Consider the following 26975-nt stretch of genomic DNA (forward strand, 5'->3'; position numbering starts at 1 on the left):
TTCATTTCTCATTTTTTTTGGACATCTTTGACTCATCCTCATCTAGTTCTTGATCTGCAAATTGAATTTCAGACAGGCAACAGCAGGGTGATATCCTCTTCATTTTCAAGTAAGATCATCAAAAGTTATTTTTAATAATGACTCACTGGAACAAGACTTCTGCTGAACTAATGATAGTAAAAGTTGCTTCCTTTTCTGAAGATTTATCCACTCACTCAGTTCTGACTCATGAAGAGGAATAATTTCCTGAGACAAGATAGTCCATTTTCTATATCTACTACGTAGTACTGACTGATTAAGCACATACCAGGATAATACTGAAATGGGTAAACTTAACTCAGTATTCTAAGCAATATGTTATTAACAATGAGTAACAAATAATGCCATTTAATAGAATTTGGTAAAATCTTATTTAATTATCAACCACATTTCTCACAGTTTGGGAATATGTCCATCTGTATTTTATTACCATAAAACCAGTATGAAAATTATTCTATTTACACTTAATCTGAGTTTCACCTTGCAGGTGTTTGTTTTCTTTTTACTTTTTAATTTTGTTGAACATGCAGTGTTGCAAATATATATATTTTTGACTAATATCACAATCCTCCCACTTTTGGCCCCGTATTCCTCTGTTTTGACCAAAAAAGTATTTTTTCATGTTTTTGCTATAAAGCAGTCAAGCAGATTACAAAAAACTGGCCCAAATGCAGCCATTATAAAATACAGCACAGAGACAATACAGACTGCTGGTGACCCAATGGTGGTCTGTGTGTTTTTTCATGGTATTTTTTATTGTGTAAAAAAATCAAAATTAACACTAAATTAAAAAAAAATTACGCTACATACAGTTGTGACTTCTAAAGTGGAAACCTCACATACTTGTGTGTTATAAACATTTTGTGTGTACAACATTAATCAACAGACTGAATGAAACCACCACCGCCAACAAGACCCTCGTTTTAGAACTTCCTCAGAAAGAGTGAAGTGCTCACTGCTGCTGGTGACTGCGAGAACACTGAAGTTATTTCTCTCCCAGCAGTTTAGATTTCTCAGAAGTAACTGTGGTCCATGAGGATGGAAATTGTCTGGACTTCAATCTCGGTTTGGCTCATCAGTCAACTTCAAAAAGAGAGAAATAAGTCTGAAATTTACAACAAAAAAAGTGGAAAGTATGGCAGACAATTACCAGAGATTTTAATTCTCTCTCTCTCTCTCTCTCTCTCTCTCTCTCTCTCTCTGGCTCTTTCTCTCTCTCTAGCTTAATTGGATAGGCCTACTAAAGTTCAGAGACACATTCTAAATATTCAAGATGTCCCAATATTGTCTTACTCTAAATTACTTATTAGACATTTTTTTTATATATATTTACTGATTCTCTAATGTCTATATTTGTGAGAAATAACATCCACAATGGTTAGTTTGGCTAGGTTACTGAAGAATAGGCCCATAATATCTGATGTGAGCAAACAGTGATGTGGCAGCTGGTTTATTGTCTTTAAATACTGTTTATGTTGACTTTGTGACTTTATGGTCATCATCAAAACCATATAAAACAAACCCCTTCTGTCAAAGTTCAGCATCAAAGCCTTGTATTGCACAAACCCTCCCTTGAAAAACACGCTGTCTCTCCGTCAAGCCCAAACTGAGGAAAATTCAGCCTGTCTATGACCTATCTTTCTTTATTCCCGCATGGTTATCATGAAATTCACAAAAAACAAAACCCCTTATTATTTTCTCTTTCTTAATACATCCACATCTAGATGCTTATTGTAGAGGTGCACAGTATATTTGCTGCCTTGCATCCAGCTCAACAACTTGTCTGCTGCCATAGCAACTGCGGAGGAGCACCGAGCAGCGCCGCCTGCTTGTGCAATGGATGTCACTCGTAGCAACGACCAATCAGAAGTTCCCATCCTTTTGTACAAGCAGTGTCGAAGATGGAGGGATGAAGTGGGTGGGCTTTCGGCATCATGCATCTGCCAGTAATAGGACACACGGATCGTCAGTCTTCGTCATTCTAGCCTGGGATTGGTCGAGGAGCTTTACTTTCCAATAATATAAACATGTCTACTGCTTGCCTGGCTTGAACCAAGGCTTGCAAGGGACTATGCAGTTCTACATCAAACTGTATAAAACCCCTCATTATGTATTTGCCTGTGTTGTTGCAGGACTAAATCTTTATTGTTGGTAGAGAATATGCACATAGCTGCACGTGCACGCGTGAGGAAACGAGGATACCCTGCTGCCGCTGCTGCAAGAAAGAGAGAGGGGACTCTGCCGTGCTTTCATCATTATAATCACCATCCTAAGTACTAGCTCTTAACATTTTGTTTTTCGGTGTTCAGGCGAGAAGTGACAAGAATATAGACCCCTCCTCTGCAGGGCGGAGCGTGCATTATCATTTCGTATTTTGTATTTTTTATTTTTTTTCTACCCCCGTTCCCTGCTCTGACACGTCTGCACTGAGTGAGTGGCATTGGCACACTGTCAATCGCTCACTACCGCTGCCATCAAACAACATAAAACACACACAGGCAGAGGCTGGAGCTCATAAATTTCAGCAGGGCAAGATATTTTTTTGCGCATCGCCTTTATACAGCGTTGTATCCTCATTAATTTCTTCTCGTGGTTGTTTTTTTCTAAACAGAACTCACAACTTTTTTTACATTTCATATTTTTTATAGTCACATTTGGACACCCTATGCCGCAGATTGTGTATTTTTAATATTGTCACTTGTCGAGGGAATCATTTCATTTCTGCACATTTATATTTGGCAACACCTGCAAGATTTTTTATTTGTTTACACGTTTCCACATTGGATATTTTTGTTGCCGTTGCTTCACGGGGAGGATTTGGACATTTTTGGAGAGGAAATGCGCCGGGAATCCCGCGAAGAGCGCTAATAAATGAGAGATCACCAAGGAGCGTTTCTGTCTACACCACCCGTCAAATCCCAGAGAAAAGACAGATTGGCATGAGGATTCGTGCGGGATACGATGGACCGTCAATTTTGACAGAGACGAGTTAAGAAGAAGAAAAAAGATTTATGCATTTTTCTACAAACATAGTCAAGCGTTTTGGCACTTTGGACCGCGCGTAAAAAAAAAAGCGAGAGGACAGCGAGAACTTGGACACAGTATTTTACGCTAAAACACCACTGCTAGGCATTTTATTAAAGAAAAACGTGTGTGCTCCCCATCGCTGAAGAATCACACAACCGTGCAACCCTCCTTGTCTGCGGTATATGTTTTAGCCGATTTCGTATATGAGTTTTTCAATTTGTGTGGCTCAGTGCACAGACTCTTTAGCGGCTACTATGGACGATCAAGCCCGGATCATGCAGTCCATCGGCGGTGTCAGTCTGGCCGGCCACTCGGTACAAGGAGGCATGGCACTGCCGCCTCCACATGGACACGATGGGACAGACGGAGACGGAAGAAAACAAGACATTGGTGACATTCTCCATCAAATAATGACCATAACTGATCAAAGTCTGGACGAGGCGCAAGCAAAGTTGGTTGATTTCTATGTTTTATTAACTTCGCCCTCCCCCACGAAACACTGAACGCATGATTATTGAGATGCGTCGCTTATCTTAACTCCCCCATGCATAACAATAGGCTGGAGAGGTTTTAATGATAATCTTACACTGAGGTGTATTTTCTGCCACGCAAAGCTTTAACACATGAGAAAGTTGTCACTGAGAAGAGACGTGAACCTGAATGAGCCTGTGCTGTTCAAAAAGTTTGTGTGCACACATGTCCTATAGCAAATGTGTATCTGCAAAACTATAACTGGTGCTGAAAAAATGAAATTCATGTCAGTTGGCTCACTATATAAATTAGTTGTCATTGGCCTTTATATTTAAAATGGAACATTATCATTTGCCTACCTTAATTAAGAGATACCTTATTGTGTTTTTTATCACAAAAAATATATATAGCATAAACTACTGTAAAGTGGCAACTGATAACTTTTGAGAAATATATGGGTTGGAACATTGCAAGACATGGCATAGTGACAACTAAACTTAACATCTTAAAAAATCTATTTATGTGTTAATATCTAACGTGATTTATCAGTGAACTTATGAACTTATTTCAGTACTTTATCTTGTCTTATACTGAAACAGGAAACATGGACTGAACTGTCACAGAATGAAACCAGCACTCTTCAGCGTTCTCTGTGAAATCAAAGAAAAGACAGGTAAGATATTTGTATAAGAAAATTATAATATGAATTGAAAGAAAAATAATAGTGTAGCCTCAACACAATAGCACACAGACATTTTTACTTCACAGTGATCCGATGGCAACCTGCATGCAGTTTGCAGGGACCTCTGCCCAAACAAATCAATCACTTTTTTAAAAAATGTGTCATTGTGCCACACAGAAACAGTCCTGTTGTCATAGCAGAGGTAGATTTTCATTCAAGATGCTCTTGTTTCTGCAGGAGCATCTTTTCCAGCACTGGTTGCATGGATTTAAACAGAATGCGCGCTCCAGCTTTCACCCTCACTACACTGGCACTGAACAGGATGGGGAAATCCCGTAGCATATGCTCCACATAGCTGAGATCACAATTAATTCATGCTTTAAACTTACTTATTGCCATGTTTTCAACATATGAATGCAACTACACTCTCAATAAATAATTGTACTGTCAGTGAGTTAGTAAGTAGAGATAGTGCAGATTTGCCTCTTGCAAATGTGGACAGTTAATCCTGGTAAAATGCAAATAATAGAATCAGCTGGTAAAAAAAAAAAAAAATTTAAAAAAGTCATTTTGAAGAAGAAAGTGAAAAAATAATTTTTGTTGCATATTGTGCATTTGCTCTATTTAAGCATAGAGTCTGCAGATTTCTATGAGCAGGGTGGAAAACTTTCTGTGTGTGTGTGCACATATAGACACATGTATGAAAGAGAGCTGGAATTATAGCTGATGTTTTTGTGTCTTATAACATTTCTTACTACTTTACTGTAGTATATTTTTAAAAGTCACCTTCATAGAGACAGACTGCTGTTAGTTGTTAGTGGGAAAGATAATAAACTGCATTACTTTAAATTCTTAAATGAAGACGTAATTGAGTTTTAGTGATAACATCTTTTTAAACACCGTGTTTATTATGCCTGATATTTATGTGTTCTTGAAACTAGAAATAAAGTGAACTGATGCTTCAAATATTCAAACTACTCAAAGTACTACTACATCACTATTTATGTATATCTCTCAGTCAAAGAAAACATAATAATCTAAAGAAAACAATGCTGTGGGTTTGCTGTAATTTAGCAAACCTGATTCCCTGTCAGATTTGTGACCTTTGTGCGGTTTATGAGGAAACTGGCTTGGGAGAGATCATAAAAGTTTATGAACTTCCCCAACACAGGTGGTGTCCACAGGGGCAGGCAGAGGGTCCACAGTCTAGCTGAGGAGCTGTGTGTGTGTGTGTGTGTGTGTGTGTGTGTGTGTGCCTGTTGAGTTTAGACAATGAAAGAGATAAAAAAGAAGAAACACATGCAGATCACACATCATACAAGATGCCAGCAGTGTTTTCTATTTTTAAATCTAAGTCATACTAAAACTCTGCTCCAATGTCAGGGTTACTCTGCAAGTTTCTTCACTCAGATGTTTTATCAGTTTGTTTGCCAAAAGTTGTATGACGGCTGCCAGTTTGAATATCTCTGCTGTGAACTGAGCTGTCAAGTCCAAATAAGCCACTCAGAGTAGCATGAAAAAGTACATAAAAATTACATAAAGTATATGTACATGTACGTGTGTGAAAGTGTGTATGTGCACTGTGGAGTAAGTGTGTGTGAGAAAGACATGACACGGAGGAGTAGAGGGAGAACAAGCGTGTGTGTGTGTGTGTGTGTGTGTGTGTGCATGGTTAACCTGTGGTTTAGAGTCACAGCCTCCCCCTCTTAGCCATTGACAGAGCTCAGCTGGTCCAGTGGCCTTGTTGACCGGCCTGTTTTTCCAGCACACAGTGATTCTTTCACTGGCTGCTGCAGCATCACTCACAGGGCTTCCTTGGCCCTTTCATGTCCGTTCAGATGGCACACAGGGGCCGCTGTCTTTTAGCCATGGGATCCACTGTTGGCTGAAAATTACTTTTAATAATAAATTTGAAAGCGGTCCAAGAATCATCAGTGTAATTACTGTGCACATGTATCATGTTATCGAGGCGTATTGTCTAGTGTGCAGATGAATAGTGAGTCCAGGGTTCAGCTTCAAAGCTTTATGTTAAAAGTATTATTTTGTCTTTGACAAAATCAAAGTGGTGAGAACGATCTTACGCTTGATATTTGTTGTTTTTTTTGTAGATAAGAGGTAAAGAAGTGCATTTTCTAGTAAAAGCAAGATAGTCTGAAGACTTTTCAGGTTGTTTAGAAGTTTCTGGCACTCTTCTAACTGTTATTGTAGAGCTACAGCATATTTCTGCATTGCTAATGCCCTAGAAGTATTAATTCACTTTGATATGCTAATTAGTGAGCATTATGCAAGAAATGAGATTAAGTGGCAGCATGAAGTCATTTGCCTGTCACTAAATTGAGTGTTTTTAGCAGGAGGGTTTTTTCCCCTAAATTTTCTTGGTTTTGCATTTAGATAAGCTAAATGTGAGATGCGGTTGGAAAGTGGTGTTCTTTGTCCTTCATTGTGTGATGTTTTTCTTTTACAAACATAAAAAATGGCAATTAAAATGTTTTATTCCTTCATGTTTCTAGCTGTTTACGGACAAAGGGTACATTCATGTTGTACCTTTTTTGCCTGTAGGCTGCATGAGAAGACAATGAATGCATTGAGTGAAAATTGCCTGCGATTCAGATGGGTTTTGCAGTTATTCCTGTGTGCTGGGTTTGTTTTATCCTGCTGGTTACTCCCTTGTCTTGTTCTCATACTTGGAAGAGAGGTTCACAGCAGCAGCAGCGGGAGCGGCAAGAATAACAAAGGTGAAAGATTACCTCCATATGGTATTTCTGACCAGGAAAAGAGAGGTTCTGTTGCAAGACTCCTCTTTGATGTGAGGTTTAATCAATAGAAAGAGATTACAGAAAACTATTACAGGCTAAATCACGGAGTGCCACAGAGAGGCTTAGCCCTCTCCACAGCTCTCTCAGCTGCATGGCGCTTCTTTTGGCTGCGTATTGACTTGTTGTTTTCCTGACCTTTGACTCATCAGGTTCAGAAACAGGGGGTCTGGAGAGGTAAGGGAGGGAGAGAGAGAGACTGTGGCAGATTCAGGCTGATAAATGCGCCGACCCAGTGTTTATAGCAGTGGATTAGGGAGGGACTGCATTCACAGTCCGAGCCAATGTCGGTGTTTTGTTGCACGTTTGATTTGGCTTCTGAAAACTGCTAAACATGCTTTCATTTATGTTTATTGGTTTGTCTACGATATATGTAATGTTCAGCTAGGAAAGACTGTGTTAATTAAATACAGTTCAGGATGAGCCCGTAATTAACCACATGCAAGGCTGACTAAAAGCATTACCTGGAGTAAATAGAGTTAGGACTGAGGAGGTAAGCATTTCTGAAATCTACAGGGAACATTAATTTCAATGTTCCCTGACAAAGTTAATGACCCCTCTCATTCCAATTGGGTTATTATTATTAATACAAATGTATTATTATTATTATTATTATTATTATTATTATTATTATTATTATTATTATTATTATTATTATAACAATTATTAATATAATTAAAACATTTAAATAATTCTTAAAAGCCAGGGAACAAAATATATGTTTTATTTGACTTTATTTTCCTACCTTATGGATTTTCTTCTTGCTGAAAAAGCTCCTGTAAATGTATGACAGAGAACAGAAAGCTATTCAGCAGGAGAGACAATTGACTTTGGCTGCTTTTTGTCTCAGAGAGCCCCAGTGATGCGGCTGCAGTGACTAGATAGTGTTGTGCCGAATAGCTCGCGCACAGCTGGGTTCCTGGCTGGCTCAATGGCAGGGCCACTAGTGCTTCCTCCTCTAAAGCACGAGGGGGACCGGGGAAGATGTGGCTATTATCTAAGTAGCTCCCAAATACCCTCCATTTCCCCATCAGTAAAGATGAAAAGAAGGAGAGCCAGACAAAGAGGAAAGGGGGGGGGGAAGTGTATACATATCAGTTTCATTTGGAAGGGAAAATGCTTTTGTGCTGTGGAGATGGATGTCTCTGCACCGGTGCAGCCTGGTATCTGCACGTACGGCTCCTCAAATCTGTTTTTTTGTACGATGATCCAGTGCTGTCCCTCCATCTGCACACGCGAGCACTCATCTTGCAAACGTCTCCCTCGCTCCCCCTTCATTGCTCCAAGCGTTTTCTGCGGGCTCCTGCGCGATCAACAGCTCATAATTGTTTTTTGCACATACGTTATGCAAATGAGTCTTTATGGCAACTGGCATAACAATTAGCATCCTCCAACAATATTTTAGTAGGTTAATTGCAAAATTTCTGAATTGTACATCTGAGTTGTTAATTAGGCATGACAGAGGTGGTGAAATAGTTATCTTCAGGCGGTGGCAGCCAGCAGAGGCTGCTTTGGAAGCAAAAAGGAAGGATTGATTGAAATCAGTTTACAGCAGAAGGAGCATGGCTTTTGGAGACTCTCTGCATGTGCCCTTTTGCTTTTTGAGGCATCTTTCTGTCGCTGAATGTAAAATTATAAAACTGAAGCTGAGAGGGAGAAGCTGCCGTGTAGATATAGATTCAGTTTTGGTTCATTTGAAGAAATTATGCAAATAAATATGTGAACGACACAACTTGTTGTCTTGTCAGCTTGAGTTAGCAAGGATTGTTTTTATGCATCACTGGGGCTGCACTCTTGTCACAGTAAAAGACCTTTGACATGCCAGACATAGTTAAACCAAATTTTCCTTATTTACAAGTTGCAATATGGAGTTTTCACTGCTTTAGATAAAGTTAATGCTAGCAACACACTCTTATGAGGCATAATTGCAAAAAAAATAAATTTATGCTTCGTCATCAAAAAGCCATCAACCAGTTTTAAAGAAACACAACTTTTAATGTGATTGTGATTATGAGACACAAATGTGTTATTACGATGTATTTAGGGTTATGGTTATGGTTAGGGCCCTGGGCATATACTTTCAGCTATAAATTCTATTTATTTACAGCTTAAAAGAAAAAAAAAAACTTTTCCGTGAGTCTCCTGTGTCATGATGTTCATTACCGTGTCACTCGATGGAGTCTATATAATGCCATAGAGCCGGTTATTAGTGTAAAAAGGGTTAGAGTGAAAGACTGGTGCAAAGCAAGTCCTCTCTCAGTAATGACTCTGCTATTTATAGGTCCCTATTTCATTAGCTCTAGTGTTTCAGGGAAGAGTTTTCCTCATGGGACAATAGACACCATGATGCTCATTTGCTCTGTACACATTACATGTGGACAACTAAATGACCTATCATTTATGAGTGCAAGAACACGGAAAACAATCCTGCTTTTGTCACTATTTTTTCTTTTGACAAGTAACCTTTGCTGTATCTAATCTTGTGATAGATATACAGTTACTTACATTTTTGAAGGCAGTTAAATGTACATATTTTAGACTGTTTTGTAGTGTATGTGTGTGTGTGTGTGTGTGTGTGGAGGTGCTACTCCTACAGGTGATGTATTTCTGTAGATAAAGTAATGAAGGAATTGGAGGCAGAAGTCAGTAAATGTACACACTTTAAATTGCATTTGCAATATTTTGACACTGCAGCAGTCTCTAGCATGTTACTAAAAACAAAAAAAGATACATTTTTGTTACATTTCTTTTCTTTACACAAGATTGTTTTCCAAAAACAGACAAAAAAAGGAGTCTGAACTGTCTTTTCCTCATTTGCAAGGTTGAAAATGAAGCCCCTCTTCCCATTGTTCCATATGCCATTGTTCCACATGTTTCATACATTAAAATGATATATTGAAGGCAGAAATGGGAAAAAGACTGCAATGCAATGAAATTTTAATCAGCGTCTTCTGCTGCTTTAATAAGGCAAATAATTCTTATTGGCTGCTGTGTTAAGATTTCTAATATTTAATTCATAACAAACCTTGCATTATTCTGCTTTAGCCCTAAGACAAGCTCCACTCTGCTGCCTGCCAAAAGGCAACTATGGGGGGGGGGGGCATAAAGGGAACTGCACACTGAGCATTTTTCTTATCAGTTGTGGCATAACACCATCACATTGTTTTGATATTTTCTGGGAATTTGAATATATATTTAAAATAATTTTATTTAATTGTTATTAGAGCTAAAGACCTGGCCTGCTACTTCTGCTGACTGGTGCAAAACACCTGAAAATGTTTTAATTTTGTCAGCAGTCAGTAAAGTATGACCATTGGCTCCCATCTTTTTATTTTCTTAAGTCCTTGAAGTTCATTTTTATGCCTGAAGTAATGGAAAGATGGCGAGGGGCCAGCAGCTTGGTGCTGGCTCATGTTACAGCGAAACGGCGGGCCCTGTTTTCGTCTCTCGGTGAAATGGCTTAATTGGTGTCAGAGCCCCAGGGATAAAGGCCTCTTGCTCTGAAACACAGCCACACAGGCCCTGTCTTTCCTCAAACCAGGAGGAACGGTCGGCGTCTGCTGGTGAATGAGGACTAAGCCGTGGCATAACAATACCAAATGATGTTTGGGATGACAGAAATTAATATGCGCTTGCTCCCAGAAAGCTATGATTAATGACGGCGAGCAAGGGAATGCTGTCCCTCCTTTTTTGCTCCTCTTTGATGGGGATTGAAAAGCAAAAAAAAAAAGGCTGGTTTCTCCTCTTTTTAGAAAGTGGAGGTCATCCAGAGTACATTACTGCTATTCTTCTCTTGCTTTTTCCTCAAGCAGGAGGCGGGAAAGGACTGAGCGCTTGTAATGAATTTTGGAATGATTCACTAACATTGTGAAGCAGTGTATTGTCCCATGGCATGTGGCTCAAAGAGACACATGTGCACCTCTGCAAAGACATCCCCACACTGCTCATAATTTCAACTGTAATCATTTATAGCCTGAATATCACACTGATAATTACAGGTATATTTTTTTTACAGGATCATTTAAAGTGACAATTTGTATTCAAAAGAAACAGTTGTAATTTTAATAATGGAGTTGATAACTGATGTTCTGGTGGTGTCTTCTCTTCATATGGAATTTTATACACATTGATCCAGAGCCAAACGTGTGAACAAAATGGTGGTGTGCTGTTGCCATGATAATGATCTGTATCTGTTGTGTCCTAGGAGGAGACACATGAATATTTAATTGTGTCTGCTAGAGAGATCCCCAGACCCTTCTGTTCATTTCTTACTTTCTCTAATGTGTTTCCACCCTCCCAGGTACTTCTTCTCTACGTAATGGAGAATGAAAGCGTGCATTAAAATGATATAAATTGCAATGTAAGGGATTTGTAAGGACGTTTGTCTCCGCACAATATGGTTGAAAAATTCAAATGGCAAGTTTTGACAACGGACATTCTGCTGACACGGCGTGTTTGCTTCATGTTGGCTCCTCAAATAAGCATTTCCTCTGTCAAAGTGATTGATATGTATTAAGCATGCACTTTTTACATCACAGCGCTCAGGAAGATGATGTGGGTGCAAGGATATGAGTTTAAAACAGTGAACGAGTTCCCCTCATATTGATCTATTTGTGTTACCGGAGTGGCAGGTGCTATACGAACACAGTGTCAGCTTTGATTGTTTGTGTCAGTGATCCGAGCCGACACTGAGCTCTCTTACTGTTCGTCACTGCACTTGCTTCCTCGGGATGAATGGCAGCACACTGCACAGATCCTCAGAAAAACTCATGTGTGCGCTGTCTCACCGACTCTGTGAATCAGCATTGGTCTACGGAGGTTATTTATCACTCATGTACTTAGATTTCTTAATACAAAATTGCGGGACATACCCATATACCCCAGGAAATGCCCTGAGGGTTGTTTTTGATCTTTTAATGCAATTATGTAAAAGCTTTCCATGTGAATGTGAACATCAGTTGCTGAGAGACAGGAGGTGTGGTTCCTCTCCTTCGCTAAATATTCAAGATGAGTTCTTAACCTGTGTGCCTTTGTGTGTGTGTGTGTGTGTGTGTACGTGTGTGTGTGTTGGCAGGCCTGCTAGGTTGTGGCGTGAAGGTGAGGTGCGTGATGCTCAGAACCTCTGCAAGTATGCAGAGCACGGCAGGCCTCTCGCGGGTGCTGAAGGAGAGCATGGAGTGGCAGAGTTAATTTATTTAATGACTGAGCGTCTTATATCTCCCCAGCCCTGATTAGAATCCATGCTTGATGAGGGAAGCGATAGAGGGGTGTGCACTGCCCCTAGGCCCTAGCACGTACATTCACGGTTTTCTTTCTCCAATGCCTTTTTCTCCCTACCCCCAATCCACTGGGTTTGCAAAAAAAGAAAGAACTTTATGTCTTTTTTCTTTTTTCTCTTTAAAGAGAAAATTCACTACTGAATGGTATAATTTCCACTTGTGTCTGTTGTGATATTTTGTGATTATGTCTGTGTACATGATCATTTTGTTGCACATTGATAGGAAATGCAGCTCTGAGGATGATTAAATGTGTGTGTATGTGTGTGTGTGTGTGTGTGTGTGTGTGTGGCGTGCTCTGTGATAAAGACGAAGTGCTGTGGAGCTCTATGAACGTGGGAAAGCCAAACAGAGTGTGTCACTTTGGCAGCACGGGCTGTCAGCATTGGGGAGCTGCAGTTGTAAAAACCATGACCTTCCTCTTTGCCAGCATGTCTCTTGCAGAGCCAAAGCGCTGCCCTGTAGATCTGGGCTGGCTGTGGGAGGGAATCCAAACATAGAGAAAGGACAGACAGTGGAAAAAAACTGTAAGAGCCATAATTGGGGGTGGGGGGTGGGGGGGTAATGAAATACTTCTTCTTGGAGCTATCATGAGAAGGTGAGGGAGGGAAAGAGAGAGGACTGGCGAAGAGGGAAAAAAATACTCCTCTGCTTCTAACATTTCCACGAGCCATCATCAGTAATGCCGCAGCAGCCTCACAAACCAGAAATTATTTCTTCAGGCGTCGCTGTCAAGTGTTATTCAAATAACACAAGCCTCACATTTGAATAACAGCCGACATTTTGAATTAATTAATCAGACAAGATAGTCTGGGCCTTTTCTCATTAGTCTACAGGTCAGGCTGGGGAAGATATATGCGCTGGTGATGATATACTTGTCTTTAATAGTGATTTATGGAGATTTTGGATTGTACTCGATTTGTCAAAGGGCCTGGTAGCAGAAAAAGAGGACAGTGCATATTTCATTACCTAATCTTTGATACGTTCCACGATGGTAAAAGATACAATCCCGTTGTTTAGATGCACTCTTTTATGTTCACTCTTCTTGAGTGAAGAGGCGCACTCACACACACTCGCTTTCTTGCATGCACATACACACGCAGACACACATTTAATCTCCTCTCATAGACCTCTCCCATTTTACTTTTCCTATGCAATTAAGCGAGGGCTGTAAATTATAACTGTGTCGTACTTTAATTATCATGGTGTAAAAATAGAGTTCCTGTCTTTGAGAGGATTTCATTAACTTACTCAATATTCCATGTCAGCTCAGAGAATCACATGATTGCAGTGAGGATTGTGTTAAACATGCTTTGAATCAAGTGTGTTTATTTTGATGTTATTTAAAGTCAGCAGAAAAGTTATAGAAAATTATAGTCTCTTTACCATACCTTTCATTGATTCATATACATGAAAATGTATATTTTTGAAAAGATGTGGTGGCAGATGTATGTAGTGTCACATGCTTGCATTATAGGGTGTTAAATATTAATGAACACATGCAATTTACCAACACTGTAGTTTTATTTTTATTTACAGACACGGGTTTTAATTATCCAGAATAGACATACAGCAGATGCAATATGCATCAGTGATTTTGTGCTAGTCCAGGTGTGTGTGTTTGTGTGTGTGTGTGTATTTGTGCACAAGTGTCAGGAAGCTACGAGCTGTTGCCATTCCGGTGAGCAGCCCACACAAAATGCACCAACACCAGTGTGACAAAACATTCAAATAAATTGCTGTCAGGCTGCCGAAACACCAAGTGCAGCGATTTTTATCTGACATGTGGAAGACCCAGACATGCAGTCCTGACAAGTAGCGCTGCAGCACCTGTGAGAGACGGGCGATAAAAATCAGGATATGCCTGATCCACAGCATAACAATACCTATCATTACTTGATATTATTACTCTTCTTTAAGAGAGAGCTCAAGATGGAGAGATAGTTCGCACGTGTTAGCTTTTTTTAAAAGTCTGGATAATAAATGATCTTAGGCCGTCGTCTGCATAGATGCACTTAAAATTTGCAGTGAAATGGAATTACACTGCCTGATGGCTTATCAACAAGTACTGAACTGGCTTTAATATTCATGCAGAATTGTTTATTACTCTGAGCAAATGGCCATGTTTTTCTTTGTCTGCAGGCTCATTGTAAACAAAGGCCAAGGTTAGGACATTTATTTATTCTAGTCCAGCATCGTTGTTCACAGGTGTCTTATTTAGAGAACACAATCAAATTCATATGTACAATTTGTTTTCAAATGACAAAAGCTTTCATTTGTATTTTTTCCTGTATGTTGCACTGTTAAAAAAGCTGAAAATATGTAATGATAAATTCTACTCATAGTTCTTAAAATAGAATTCAGTCCAAATTCAAAATGACCAATGACACTGATTTACTTTGTTTTACGTTTTAAAGCAGCGTGGAGGCACAAATAAATACTAAGCGAGCCTGTGTTGCTTCACTTATTTTCATTGAGTCTACAAAATTGACTCAGTAATTCTTAAATCCAATTGAGAAGCGTAAAAAAAATGCTTTTCAGAGACAAAGGGCTCACTGTGGAATGCGCCATCCATTCTCTACTGTATTGTTATTTTCTCCCTTATAGGTTACTAATGAGGAATCGGCCCTCATTATGATTTTAAGGATGAGAGAGGAAAGCTTTTAATTAATGATATGTAAATGGTTCTGAATTGATTATGTTAGAATATCAAGAGAGATGGGTAGAAGCTGTGGTGTAATATATTTTAATTAAGAATTAATTAAAAATGATGGCAATTTTATAGAGGCTCACAGAAAATAGAAGAATTTATTCTCTGTCACAAGTAAATCAGCCCTTGATTAAATAAACAGACACATGTTGTATTCATTGAAGAGTTATATTTATACTTTGCCAGTAAGAATTATCCTGATTATTAAAAAAAAAGAGATCAGTGCGGTATGTCAGTGGTCAACCACAAGCTGGGTTCTCTGGGGTTAATGGTGATTTATCTCATTCCTAATTCATGAGATCCTCCTGGTCTGTGTTAGGTGGATCAATAAAGCTGTGTTTCCTTTTTGAATTCAGTGTCTACAATTAGATTTGCAATGTGGAACACAATTATAAGTAAGACATGAATGCGTGTTTTTATCACTTGTGGCAAGTGAATGTGCACCCCCAAAAGATATCAATCTGTTTATGAGGTAAAAAGGTTTGTGTGAAAAAGATGAGATGTGACTAGATGTGGACCCTAGTTAACCTTTTTAATTGCTATCTGCTTTCTTTCATTCATTCTTCAGGGCAGAGGGAAACAGAAGACGTTAGCTGCATTAACGGCGTGCGCCACTATTAAAGGGAGAGAGGTCTTTGTTTTCTGCTAACGGTGGCATGCATGCTCTGTGCTAAACTCCGCGATCAATGGCAGAGAGGCTGCTATCACAGCACTCGGAGCAGGCGTAGCTCAGGGGGGAGGGAAGGGGGGTCCCTGGTGGTTCATTTTGATTGGAGCGCAGAGTTTTGTGTTGAAAGGCGAGGGAGAGACAGGCTGTTGGAAGCAAATCCCCCTGGATCAGTTAGAGCTTTGCAACAAAAACACCTTGATATTCCTGGGAACATTTGCTTAGGAAAAAGAATGAATTTAAATAAACGGGCAACGAGAGAACGAAATGATCTAAAACATTTCTGAAGGTTTGTGTTTTCAGAGAATGCTTGTGTATCTCAGGCATAGAATTAATTTAGAAAACACATTTCAAATCACAGTAAATCGCTGCAGTGTAAAAAGGGAAAATCAATTTAACTGTATTTTGTCAATATGTTTTTCCACCTTCCTAAAGAGCTTTTCTGAATGAATGAAAAATATATTAGATGGCGTGATCATACTATAGGTTGACTTGCAGACAGAAGCAAAGTGTGTGGCTTTGGCAGCGGAGAGCCTTTATGAGCTAACCAATCTGTTATGGGCGGCGGGGAGGATGTGCTGCTTTAGATGGGAGGAAGTGTTGAATGGATTATTAGTCCAAGTCCCCCCATAGCAGGTCACATGTAAAGGCTTAGAGTCATCATAAACATGGCACGCATCTAATGTCTGCAAGTGCACACACCCATATACACATACGTGGTGTGCAGGGGGACTGTTCAGAAAAACACGGAAGGGCACAGACGTGTGCATGCATGCATATATACGGTGCATGCACGCCACTGGCTGGCAGAGCATCTTCTTTTTGACACCTGCAACTAGTTGCAATACATCACTGTCAGGATCGCTTTCTCCACCTATCCGCATTTGTGCGTTAGTTATCCGTGGAGGCCTTCGTCAAAAAGTTGAGCAGTCTTGACATCAGCTCCCTAGTGGCAACAGAAAAGGTGAAGTTGTGCTGGGAGGTGCCACCGGCTGTAATCCCTGTGACCAACAGCATCCTAATGACACCTGAAGATAGTTATGATGGTTTAACATACAAATATTATGCCACAATTAATTCTGTAATTGACACTTGAAGAGAAATTTGGAATGGCCACAGCAAACGTCTTGTGTTGCTTGTAGCTATCATGAGTCACACAGATAACTGGAATGTGAATGTACTGTATTTAGGCCTAGGAATGATATAATAAAAACCCTGATCGAGGTTTATTTTGTTTAGGGCCTCTTGTAGTGAATGTATATGCTTGTGTAATTGACAGTGAGTGGAGCTGTTGAGGAGGAAGTGAGGGCACGGTGCCTCCTATGTGAGCTCACTGTGCAGATAAGGGGAGTCTGCCAGTGGCACTGCTAGTGGTGAGCACCAACAGCTCCGGCCACGACAGAAGAGAGGAGGTGGGGAGTAAAGGGGGGAGGGAGGGGGTCAGTGTCTGAACTGGCTGATGGGAGCCAGAACATGAAACAATGCCGGGGGAACGTCTGGTGGGTTCGCTGCACAGAATTACAAGCGAGGGAGCAGGCCTGCTGAGGCAATTACAGCTTAATGGGGTCATTTGGAAGGCAATTGCCAGGGGTTAATGTAGTATGGAGAGATGAGGTGAGATTGAAGTGAAATTTTTGGCTAGAAAATGTGTTCAAATGAAAAGGGAGCAGGCAGACAAGTTGTGCCCTGATGGGGTGGGAGGTTGATTGGGAGAACTGGATGCAGGCTTTCCCAGCCACACATAAGGCCTGGTCACTCACTCATATGTACACCAGTGCAGGCAAATGCACATGAGCATGTCCACACAGGTGTTCTTCAAGCCTGTGCACACTTTTCTGGCCTCTCCTTGCTGCCTAAACCACGAACAAGAGCTCCTCTGTCCAATCTTGTACGGCTGAACACCGTTTGTTTCACTCACAGACATGCTTATAGTTTCTTTTTTCTTGAATTACCTGTGATATCATTTCCTGCATTGGGAACACAAACCAGAAGGACGCAAAATAGGAAGCAAAGCTGTTTTTAAGTGACACAGAGAAAGATGTGTTAGAGAAACTACAAGAGGCACCTTAGAGAACGAGGATAAAAAGGATCATTATGCGTTGTTGCGTTAGCCAGTTCATTACCTTAATTGCCCAACATAATCCTGTGTTGGAAGGGTGCACTGAAGCTTTGGGAAGGAGTCTTTGCCAGGACCTCCTAGCCCAGGTCTCATCTCCCTGATCCCCTGATCTTCAGCAAGCAGACCAATCGTGCTAAACTTTGATCAAAGCCAAACTTATTTAAGGTCAGCCATGTGAAATCCCCTGGGAGCCACCGTGTTCGCCGAAGCGGCCTGCAGTATAGGAAGTAGTACAGCACTGTGCCTTGCTGCTGCTGCCTGTGACCGTGCTGGATCACTGGACAGCAATAGCATTATCATCAGCCCTTTCAAGTCTTCAGCTTTTTTTTGCGATTATGCTCAACAGTGGAACTTAACATCATCCATGGGTGGAGATTCCTTGAGAGTTTGCTCTCTCTCTTACCCTTCTCTGTCTGCCTTACTCTCCCTCTCCCTCTCTTGCTTTCTGTCATCTCTGTGAAGTCTACAGCCCCCTCCCCTTCCCCTCTACACAGGGTTTTGGCCAAGAGCCGGCCACTTCACTGAGGCAGATTTTCCCAGGCTCCCCAAAGGCTATTTTACCAGGATTCCCATTAGGTCTTTACCCATTACCAGTGTTCCAAATCATTTACAGACGAATCTATTTACTTTATGTGGTAATGGATTCATTTGACATGGCTTGCTCTAAAGAAACTCAGCATTTAACATGCGCTTTCCCTCAATTGATTCTCTTACTGTATTTTCCATGTTTGTTTTTTTGTTTACAACAGCTTTTGTATCATATGTGCCTTCAAATCATCCATAAAATATTCTTTCCATCGCAGTACAGTATTCCACATTGTAGAGGTGGTGGAGCATTGTGTCAGTGCTGCAGGAAAAACAAGTATGATGCAACTCTGTTGTCATTCAAGAGTGACAAATAGACAGTGGCAGACCATCAGAAAGGGGGAGAGAGTGGAATGGTGTCACTGACAAACTGCTATGACCCTTGGGTCCTTTGGCCTCCAGAGTGCAAGGCACATACAGTATTTACCTCCGGTCAGCAGCAGTGTGAACATGCTGGTCCCCCATGGAGAAAAGCCCAGCCTATTGCACTCATCACATTTGCATCATCAAAATCAATAATCAGTGACATAAACTTCAGTCAAAATGGATGCATGTGTTTGGAATAAGATTATAAAGGGGGTGATACAGAGACTGTATGTCTTTTTACATTTTAAAATTCTATTAGGTGACCATAAAGCTAAATCATACTTAATTCACAAACGGTCCATAAAGCAAAGCCTTTACAACAGCAAAAGAGAGGAATAGTGCCTAAAGCTACTGCACACTTCTCCTGCCTCAATTCCATGTCACCAAAGCATCCCATCAAAGCCTGCCTCCTTCCTGTTGTAAGGTAGGGAAAAAAAATCAATGCCGCAATCTTTTCTTTTTGCCTCCTCCAATCCGTAATTGAAATGGAAAATCAAATGAACGGCAAGCAGATAATTGTTTTATCAATATTCCCTGCCTGCCCTACAAGGGTCAGTGCAGAATGATCATGAGTCGGGGATATGACGAGCACAAAATGTGAAATTGAACAGCTAGGAGGCAATAAATCAGCCTTGACAACTAAGAGTGACCAGCATGTAGCGGCAGCAGGCACCTCTCCCTTCAGAATTTGTCCTAAAGCTGTCTACACTAAATGGGGAATATTCATCTCATTATTGTTGCACTTAATATTGCTATCAAATATTATTCTTAGAGTCCAGACGGGAAGTCAAGGTCACTCGTGGTATTATTGTTGTCATTGTTAGTGTGTGATATTGAGGGTATAATAGAGGGCAAAGCCATATGGTCTGCTAGGCTTATGAAGAGGCAAGGAATACATTTAGTAATTTGTTAGAGTCGAGGAAAGACGTGATCTGCTGTTTGGTTGTCTTTTGACATATACCCGACTATTACTGCTGCTTATAAATAGCTATGAAAACCAACAAAAAACACAATGCAACAATAGCAACATTTCCATCATCATCAATAGTACCATTTTCTGTCAGATAACCTGCCAGTTTCATATGTTGGCTAGTTAATGCAATTGTCAGGTTTCACTGTCAAGCTGTTGATGTTTGTAGTGTTGTGTGTTGAGCTGAGTCGGAAAATAAGAATGAATTTGTTCAATACAGTAAACAAACACTTAACTCGAAGGGCACTTGGAGAGCGCAGACCTCTGCCAAGGCCTATAGTTAAGTCTTCTATGATATGCAAATCTGCAAGCGCAACCACTATATATGTCTGGACGTATTTCCAAAACTATTAGAATTACAGTATGTCTAAATATAGAAATATGGCCTGGCTGAAGCCTCTTCATTTCAGCAGTGCGTTTTATATGTACCTCCTGCACGTGAGAAAGTCCGGATTTCTGGATTAATATGGAAAAATCACATCCTGATTGCTTATTTCTTACACAACTGTAGCAGTTGTTTCTACAGTGATGTTTGAGGCGGCTATTGTATATTTAGTTGCGGCACACCATTCACTTTAATTACGACGGGTTCATGCGTGCAGAACAAATTCAGTTCATTTTGCTGTAGATACCAGTGTTACGATTGACCTATCTCGTAATGTTAAAGAAAGTGACTTGGATCCGGATCAAAATTTTATGGTTTCTTCCTCTGCCCATGCGTCACCTTTCCACCAAATTTCATGAAAATCGGGCCAGTAAAAAAAATAACCTCATTGGCTGTGGTAATAAACGTTTTATAAAACAATATAATGTAGTGGTAAGCAGATAATAATGCTTAGAAATGTATTTATTATCAACTATAACTCCTCCCGTGGGCACCCATAAGTAGAGGCTGGTATATAAAGAGATAATGAATGATAATATACTAAAATACAATAACATGTCAACAATAACAGTAATGTCTTCATTGGATTAGTTAAATTTGCTGACAAATACTACTAATAATAAACAACTAAGATATCCTTATATGTGCTAATAACTACATTAAAGTTTATTAAATGTTTGGAAACTGAAACTAAAAGTGCTAAATAGGGGGATTTGAAGTGTACCATCCAATCAACTATTAAAAAAGTTACGTTTTAATTTTCTGTCGATCAGCTAGTCCATTAATGACTTATAATTGATTCTGTATTAATGCATATTGTCTGATATGTAGCAGAAGGGAGTTACAAAACACAATTTCACTCTATAACTTGTCATATTGTGACAGTAAACCTACCTACCTACCTACAAATTGTTTTAGCTGTACAATAATACACACCAGCTTATTTTTGCTTCTCCTCTATTATATGTCTTTAAATAAACTCATCGTGCCAGCTTTCTAAGTCTTATAAAAACTAAAGATAAAACTGTTGCCAGAAAATCGACATCCTAAATCATGTGACGTCCCTTTACATCTGGCTCATCCAGTTGCAAGGCATTGACAAAAATATGAAATTGATTTGGTTGAAGGGTGTTAAAGAGCCGACAGGAGAATGTCACAAACAATGAATGGTCACAGCTTGGAGGAAAATCAATGACAGAGGTTGAAGCCAGTCTAGAGTGCTACTTGGCAGCGCTGCACTCTTCCTGGAAAAGAGCTGTCTTCTGGCCTTGGTTGTCTGATCAAACAGAAAACTTGATAGGTTTAATGAAAGAGGCTACAATAAAAGTGACAAATGAAATATAGATATTGCGGCAAAGATTGACTTCAGTGTAGGTGGCAGTTATATGCTCTGTTTGAAATATTTTTAATTTGCTGCTAGGAGATGACATTCTATATCCATACTTAATATGTATATAGAAAGATTGTAATGCAGAATCACGGTGACTTCCTGGCAGCTTGCAGGGCAATAGCTGTCACCGTGTAAAGCCCATGTACTATAATGTGTACATATCATCAGAGTGTTTGCACTACAAGTTTAAATTTTGGAGGTATGTAACAGCATAAATGATACTGACCTAGAGTCAAGAGATGAGAAAAATAACTATATTCTACACAAGTTATGTAAATTGTACTGTGTAGATTATGATCCTTGGAAGGAGAGAAAAAAAATGAATTGGCAGAGTGTCTTTCAAGTGGACAAAGTGATGAAAATCCCCCCTACTTTGTTGGGATTGCAGTTGTAAGCTTTGCACCATATGCTACTTTCCTCTTTAGCTGGGATTATGCCATCATTATTGCTGATAAAAGCTGTTTACTGCCTTGGCTCCAAATCGATGCTCGGGGCGCTCTGAAACTGGCATTCCCTCTCCAGAAGAGTTCATTCCATGCCAGCTGCTCAGGATTCAACCCCCTTTGTTTAAGATTTCACAGTTTTTGTAATGTTTATTTTCTATTTAGCTTCTACCCCCCTTCCCTCACACATGAGGTTTTTCCTGCATTAGCATATGTTTGCAACAATTTGACATTTACATTTGATTTGCTTACAGCAGATTGAAGGTGTCTGAGACATGGTAATACAATTCTCTTGGAGCTACAGTGCTAGTTAACTCAGCAGAGACTGGAAAATACAAATAATAATGCCTTCTTTTGAGGAGATGTTTTCGGTACCTAAATGCAGTTGTGGCATTGGAAAGGCTCTGAATTTCAGAACTATATCCTAAAGGATCCCTTCTCACAGTGTTACCAATCAATGGTGTAATCAGTCAATGCAGATTCAGTCCGACAGCTGTGTTAAGATAACAACTGGTTCTCATGACTATAGTGGCCCCAGTGACCTTGTGTGCCTCAAATTAATAATGTAAAATCAACACAAGACAACCACCCCCTGGTTCCCATGCAGACAATGATGAACTACCTTTTTGCCTTGCTATCAAAGGCCACTCAGACTAAGTCATGTTTCAAGGCATAGACCATAATGTTACATTTTTCCCCCCCTTTTTTTTCAACTTAGGCTCCATGTCCCTTAAATAACGTCTCTCACTCTTCCTCTACAGCTCCCCAGTACCCAGGGAAATCATACTGATCAATATTTCCCATTTTAAAGGAACTGCAGCAAACATTCACACAGGATTTACTGTAGCCCTCTGTTAGACTTTAATCAAGCTATAATTTAGATCCAACAAACAAAAGGTGTTGAAAATAAATGTAATCTATTTGCGATTTCACTGATTTTGTCTTTTATCTGGTTTATTACTTTGGTCCCTCTTAGCTTCACATATGATGTTTTATTTTTATCTCTATCTATCTATCCGTCTGTCTGTCTGTCTAAGTATCAATATCTATCTATCGAGTTTAACAACTGTGTGTGTTGGTGTTCATGCATGTGCTTGCATGCATTCATAATGTCTTCACAGGACATAAATCAGAGCATGCTATCTCAGTACTTCTTTATATTGGTCAAGGGCCATTGAGCAAAACAGCTTAATGCGCCCTTAACCATTTCAGTCGTGGCAGAAAGTGGAAAGACTGCTGACTGGCTGACACTGGGGGCGACACCCTCTGCAGTCTGTTTTATTTTAAATAAAGTGTGTTGGATTTTATGACAAATGCCGCACAATAACAGTTGTTTAGGAGTTTAAAACAGAGTGGATGGAAATCTGATGACTGTTTTATTTTTTGTAAGCTAGCTGTTTCAGTAAGCTAGCTGTTTTAGTAACTTAGCTGTTTTAGCTTGCTAGCATACTTTCCTAGGCAGACATAACGTGAGCACATAATTTCGGTACATTTTAGGCACAATACAACTAGCTAACCTTACGGCAATATCGAAAGCATATCAAGAGCTACTGCTTTTCTGTTGTGTTTAATGTCAATACATTGTGGCTTGACCAACAACAACCTAAAAAAACAGAGAATACAATGATGAATTAAGTGTTGATCTGGTCTTCTAATGGCATGGTTGTGGCAGTTGATATTCCTTTCATACCTCTTGGGTATTGTGTAGCAGCTCCTTGTTCATGCATGACTGTCAGCACACAAACTCAAGCTTAACCCTATCGAGGGAACACTCCCAGAGCTCCCAAAGGCTTGGCAAGCTCAGACAGGATGTGGAGGACTGTGTGGAGATGAGGCAAATCCAGAATAAACACACAGTCACAATTTCAATATGCATATGTAAGGAGAAATTGTGCAGTAAGGAGGCATGAGGAACACCGTTGCAACTCTCCTTAAGTCAAAGAGTATATAATGTGCCCGCTTAACATTATTAACTCGAGACATATCCCCAAACAAGTATGACCACTATATTTGTTGTTTAAAGGATTTTATGGAACAAAGTACAAGACATTTGGCTCTCCTATGACATCTACTTGAACTTGATAACTGATGATAACTGGAGGATCAGAGTGCAAACTGTTGTTGACTGCTCTCCATGGCAGGTGGTGACAGAGCATGTGTGGTCCCCATCACAGGTGTGTGCAATTAGCCTGACAGCTAGTTCTGGATTGCCGTGAAATAAGACCCACAACTGTTTACTTGACCGCGCGTGTGTGTTTAGAGGTCTGCTCTTGTTACCAGCAATTATTTAAACGGCTGTACTTCCACAAGATCCTTTAATAAAGCACTGTGGTGCAGCAGTGTTTTATGATGTTATACAGTACACGATGATCCCAACTGTCTGGTTCTTGTTGCGAGGTAGGAGAATCTGTGTGTCGTTAATTCAGCCTCCTGTGATGGCGAATGGACTTGGAAGAGAAGAGAGGGTAATGTATTGGAAAATATCCCTTTCAGCACCTCAGCATTACTTGTCATAGGTCAGGCTTAAAACGTAGCTTGATACAGTTATTAACTCTAATCCGGGCATAAACACAAATCCTCAAGCACCAGTCCAATTAATAATTTGCATAATTAACATGCATTTTAAATAGAGGCCGGTCTTGTCGTTGCCAAAGCAAGGATGGGGGTAATTAGGGCTAACGGAGCAGTGCCTAAGGCCCTTACCCACGGACGTGCTGCAGTTGTTTCCAGCGGAGGGATTGACAATTGCAAGACAAGCTCTCTCAGCTTAGAGCGAAACCCCCTTTGACAGAATTAATAGTTGACAAACTGCTCCTAAAGCCCTGGCATTGTTTCTGTCAGTTGTTTGGTTTGATGTCACTGTTAGACATTATAAATCAATAGTGTCAGGATTTAGTAATGTTTATCGCCATCCATGGTTTATTATTTCATGTGACTGTCATGGACAAATAGTATTTATCATAGCCGTCTATAAATTACTGCAGACAGACTGTTGGTTTACCCAAACCCACTCTGCTCTTACAGGGCCTGTTCCAACGTCCGCTTAGATATTTAGAGTAATTTATTTTCTCAGCTGTAGGCCTACATTAACCCTCTGCTTTCTTACACTCCTCTGAGACTTATTGTGGCTTGATTGCTGTGCCTCCGCTGACACATTAACACATCAAAAAAGCTGATCAAAGCTTGTTCAAAACTGCTTGTCGCATCTGTTTCGAGCACATATTTTATCTTAAATATAAATTTGGGTCTTAAATTCTGATTAGCAAAATTGACAGCCCCTTCTTTTCATGTTTTTACTGTACTGTCATTGGCTCCTCCGTGTTACATACAAATTGGCGATTATATAGTAAGTTTATTCAGAAATAAGTAATTCTTCAACCAGCCGGCTTTCAAAGTAATAAAATGGTCTTAACCTTTGCATCAGTGCCACGCTCATCAAAAACAATTACAATCATCTGTTTTAATGAGATGATTGATTAGTCAGCACTCGCAACACTTTGTCAACACAGAGCAAGAGCACAATCGCTGTATTCAGTGATTTATGCTATCAGGTAACATTACTTACATTAACACATGGATTTGTCTTGTTTACATTCTCCATCATAATGAATACGTAACAATGAGATGTTATTGACCAATGTGTTTTTTGTTCAGCAGTCACCATTCAGGTGTATTGATGAGTTTTAAGCTTGTTTTTTATTCAGACATTAACACATGTGACTCCTCTGATAATCATTTTGTATTAAACTGTCTTTAGTAACTTTTCTAAGGCTGATTTCTGTGAAACCTAAAATGAGAAAAGAGAGAGTATTGATCAGCAGTGCCATGGATTGTAAGGTCTACTTTCAGCAGGGAGGTCATTAGTTACTCCTGTGTGCTAATTCATCCCTGGGTTGAGGCGTATCCGTTAGAATGCTAATTCACCACTATGATCTGACAGCTGGGGTAAAGAAAGGGGCAAGCAGGCTGCTGCAAAGAGAGGAGAGGAGGGGGCTGCAGTGGCCTAGTGGATTGGTCTTGTGTTTGGGTAAAGAAGAGAACTTATGTTCATGGGATGTGGCGGCGTGTGCATGGAAAAAAGGGGTGCAGAACTGACCCCTGCTGTCTTTTCCCCCCCAGCTGTAATGATGTAAAAGAAAGATGACATTTGGTGTCCACATTTAACTTGCATTTGCAGTCCACTTGAGAGGTCCAGTATGCCTGACCTACCTTGATTAAGCCCGGGGCTTCCTAGCACTGTACCCTTTAGACTGAAACAAAAAGTGGAAGCTCACAGGAGAAAGCTGAGGCTGTATAATTGGGCCAAGTAGAGCTGCGGGAGGCAGCCAGTCTCCGCTTTGCCTTTTGTATATTCATGACCCCCTCGACTTGATTGATGGAAGGATAGCATTTGGTGACACTGTCATTTGCAAGTTGAAAAGGTAGTGCAGTGGCTGGAGCAGTGCTGTGGCTGTGCTTTAGAAGGGGCATCGAGAGGAGGCTCATTTCTATGCTGATGATATCCAGCCCCCTCTCATTTTCTTTGTCTCCGTTAGAAGGACATCTGCTGACAGCACAGAGTTTAAAAAGAACCAAGTTGAAAATGAAAAGGGGGGAAAGAAACATACATCTGTGTTTGCATGTGAAAAGCACACGGTTGAAGCAAGATTTTAATCAGTGCAAAAGTTTGCTATTTGATCTCTGCATAATTGTCTTACATTTCAGTAAAACTGAACATTTTGAAGCATTATATAGTAATGGGAATACTCACACAGGCTGTTTTTTGATGTTTTGGCTTTGGACGTATGATATTTAGCTGTCAAAGGATTTAATCACTAACCATTAAGAACAGGTATCTTTGGTTTTGAAAGAATAAAATCATATCTCATTGGTATTTTTTCTAAGCAGCTGCTGTACTCTTACTGTACACCCATATCTCCATATAAAGCCCCCCAAACTGGTCCTGTTGTCAAGACTATTATACATTTACTCATCAACATTTTTATTTGTATGTAAGTGTCCTGAAAGTCCCCCCCCCCCCCCCCCCCCCCCC

General features: G+C 40.0%; 1 protein-coding gene across 10 annotated transcripts in view; it reads left to right on the top strand.

Moving 5' to 3' along the window:
• Positions 1 to 1940: 1940 nt before the first annotated feature.
• pbx3b (pre-B-cell leukemia homeobox 3b) overlaps positions 1941 to 26975 on the top strand; it is a 58250-nt gene continuing 33215 nt past the window's right edge. For 3 of the 10 annotated variants that reach the window (XM_046035979.1, XM_046035980.1, XM_046035982.1), the window contains exons 1-2: positions 2550 to 3517; positions 4137 to 4210. In XM_046035979.1, coding sequence (XP_045891935.1) covers positions 3270 to 3517; positions 4137 to 4210 — 322 coding nt within the window. In that variant the 5' untranslated portion in view covers positions 2550 to 3269. Of the gene's footprint in view, positions 2313 to 2549; positions 3518 to 4136; positions 4211 to 24192; positions 24409 to 26975 lie in introns of those variants that run through there. The other 7 variants (XM_046035981.1, XM_046035985.1, XM_046035984.1 and 4 more) reach the window with 5 other exon arrangements.

The sequence above is a fragment of the Micropterus dolomieu genome, linkage group LG21, assembly GCF_021292245.1.
Source record: "Micropterus dolomieu isolate WLL.071019.BEF.003 ecotype Adirondacks linkage group LG21, ASM2129224v1, whole genome shotgun sequence".
In the NCBI taxonomy this organism is placed as follows: domain Eukaryota; kingdom Metazoa; phylum Chordata; class Actinopteri; order Centrarchiformes; family Centrarchidae; genus Micropterus; species Micropterus dolomieu.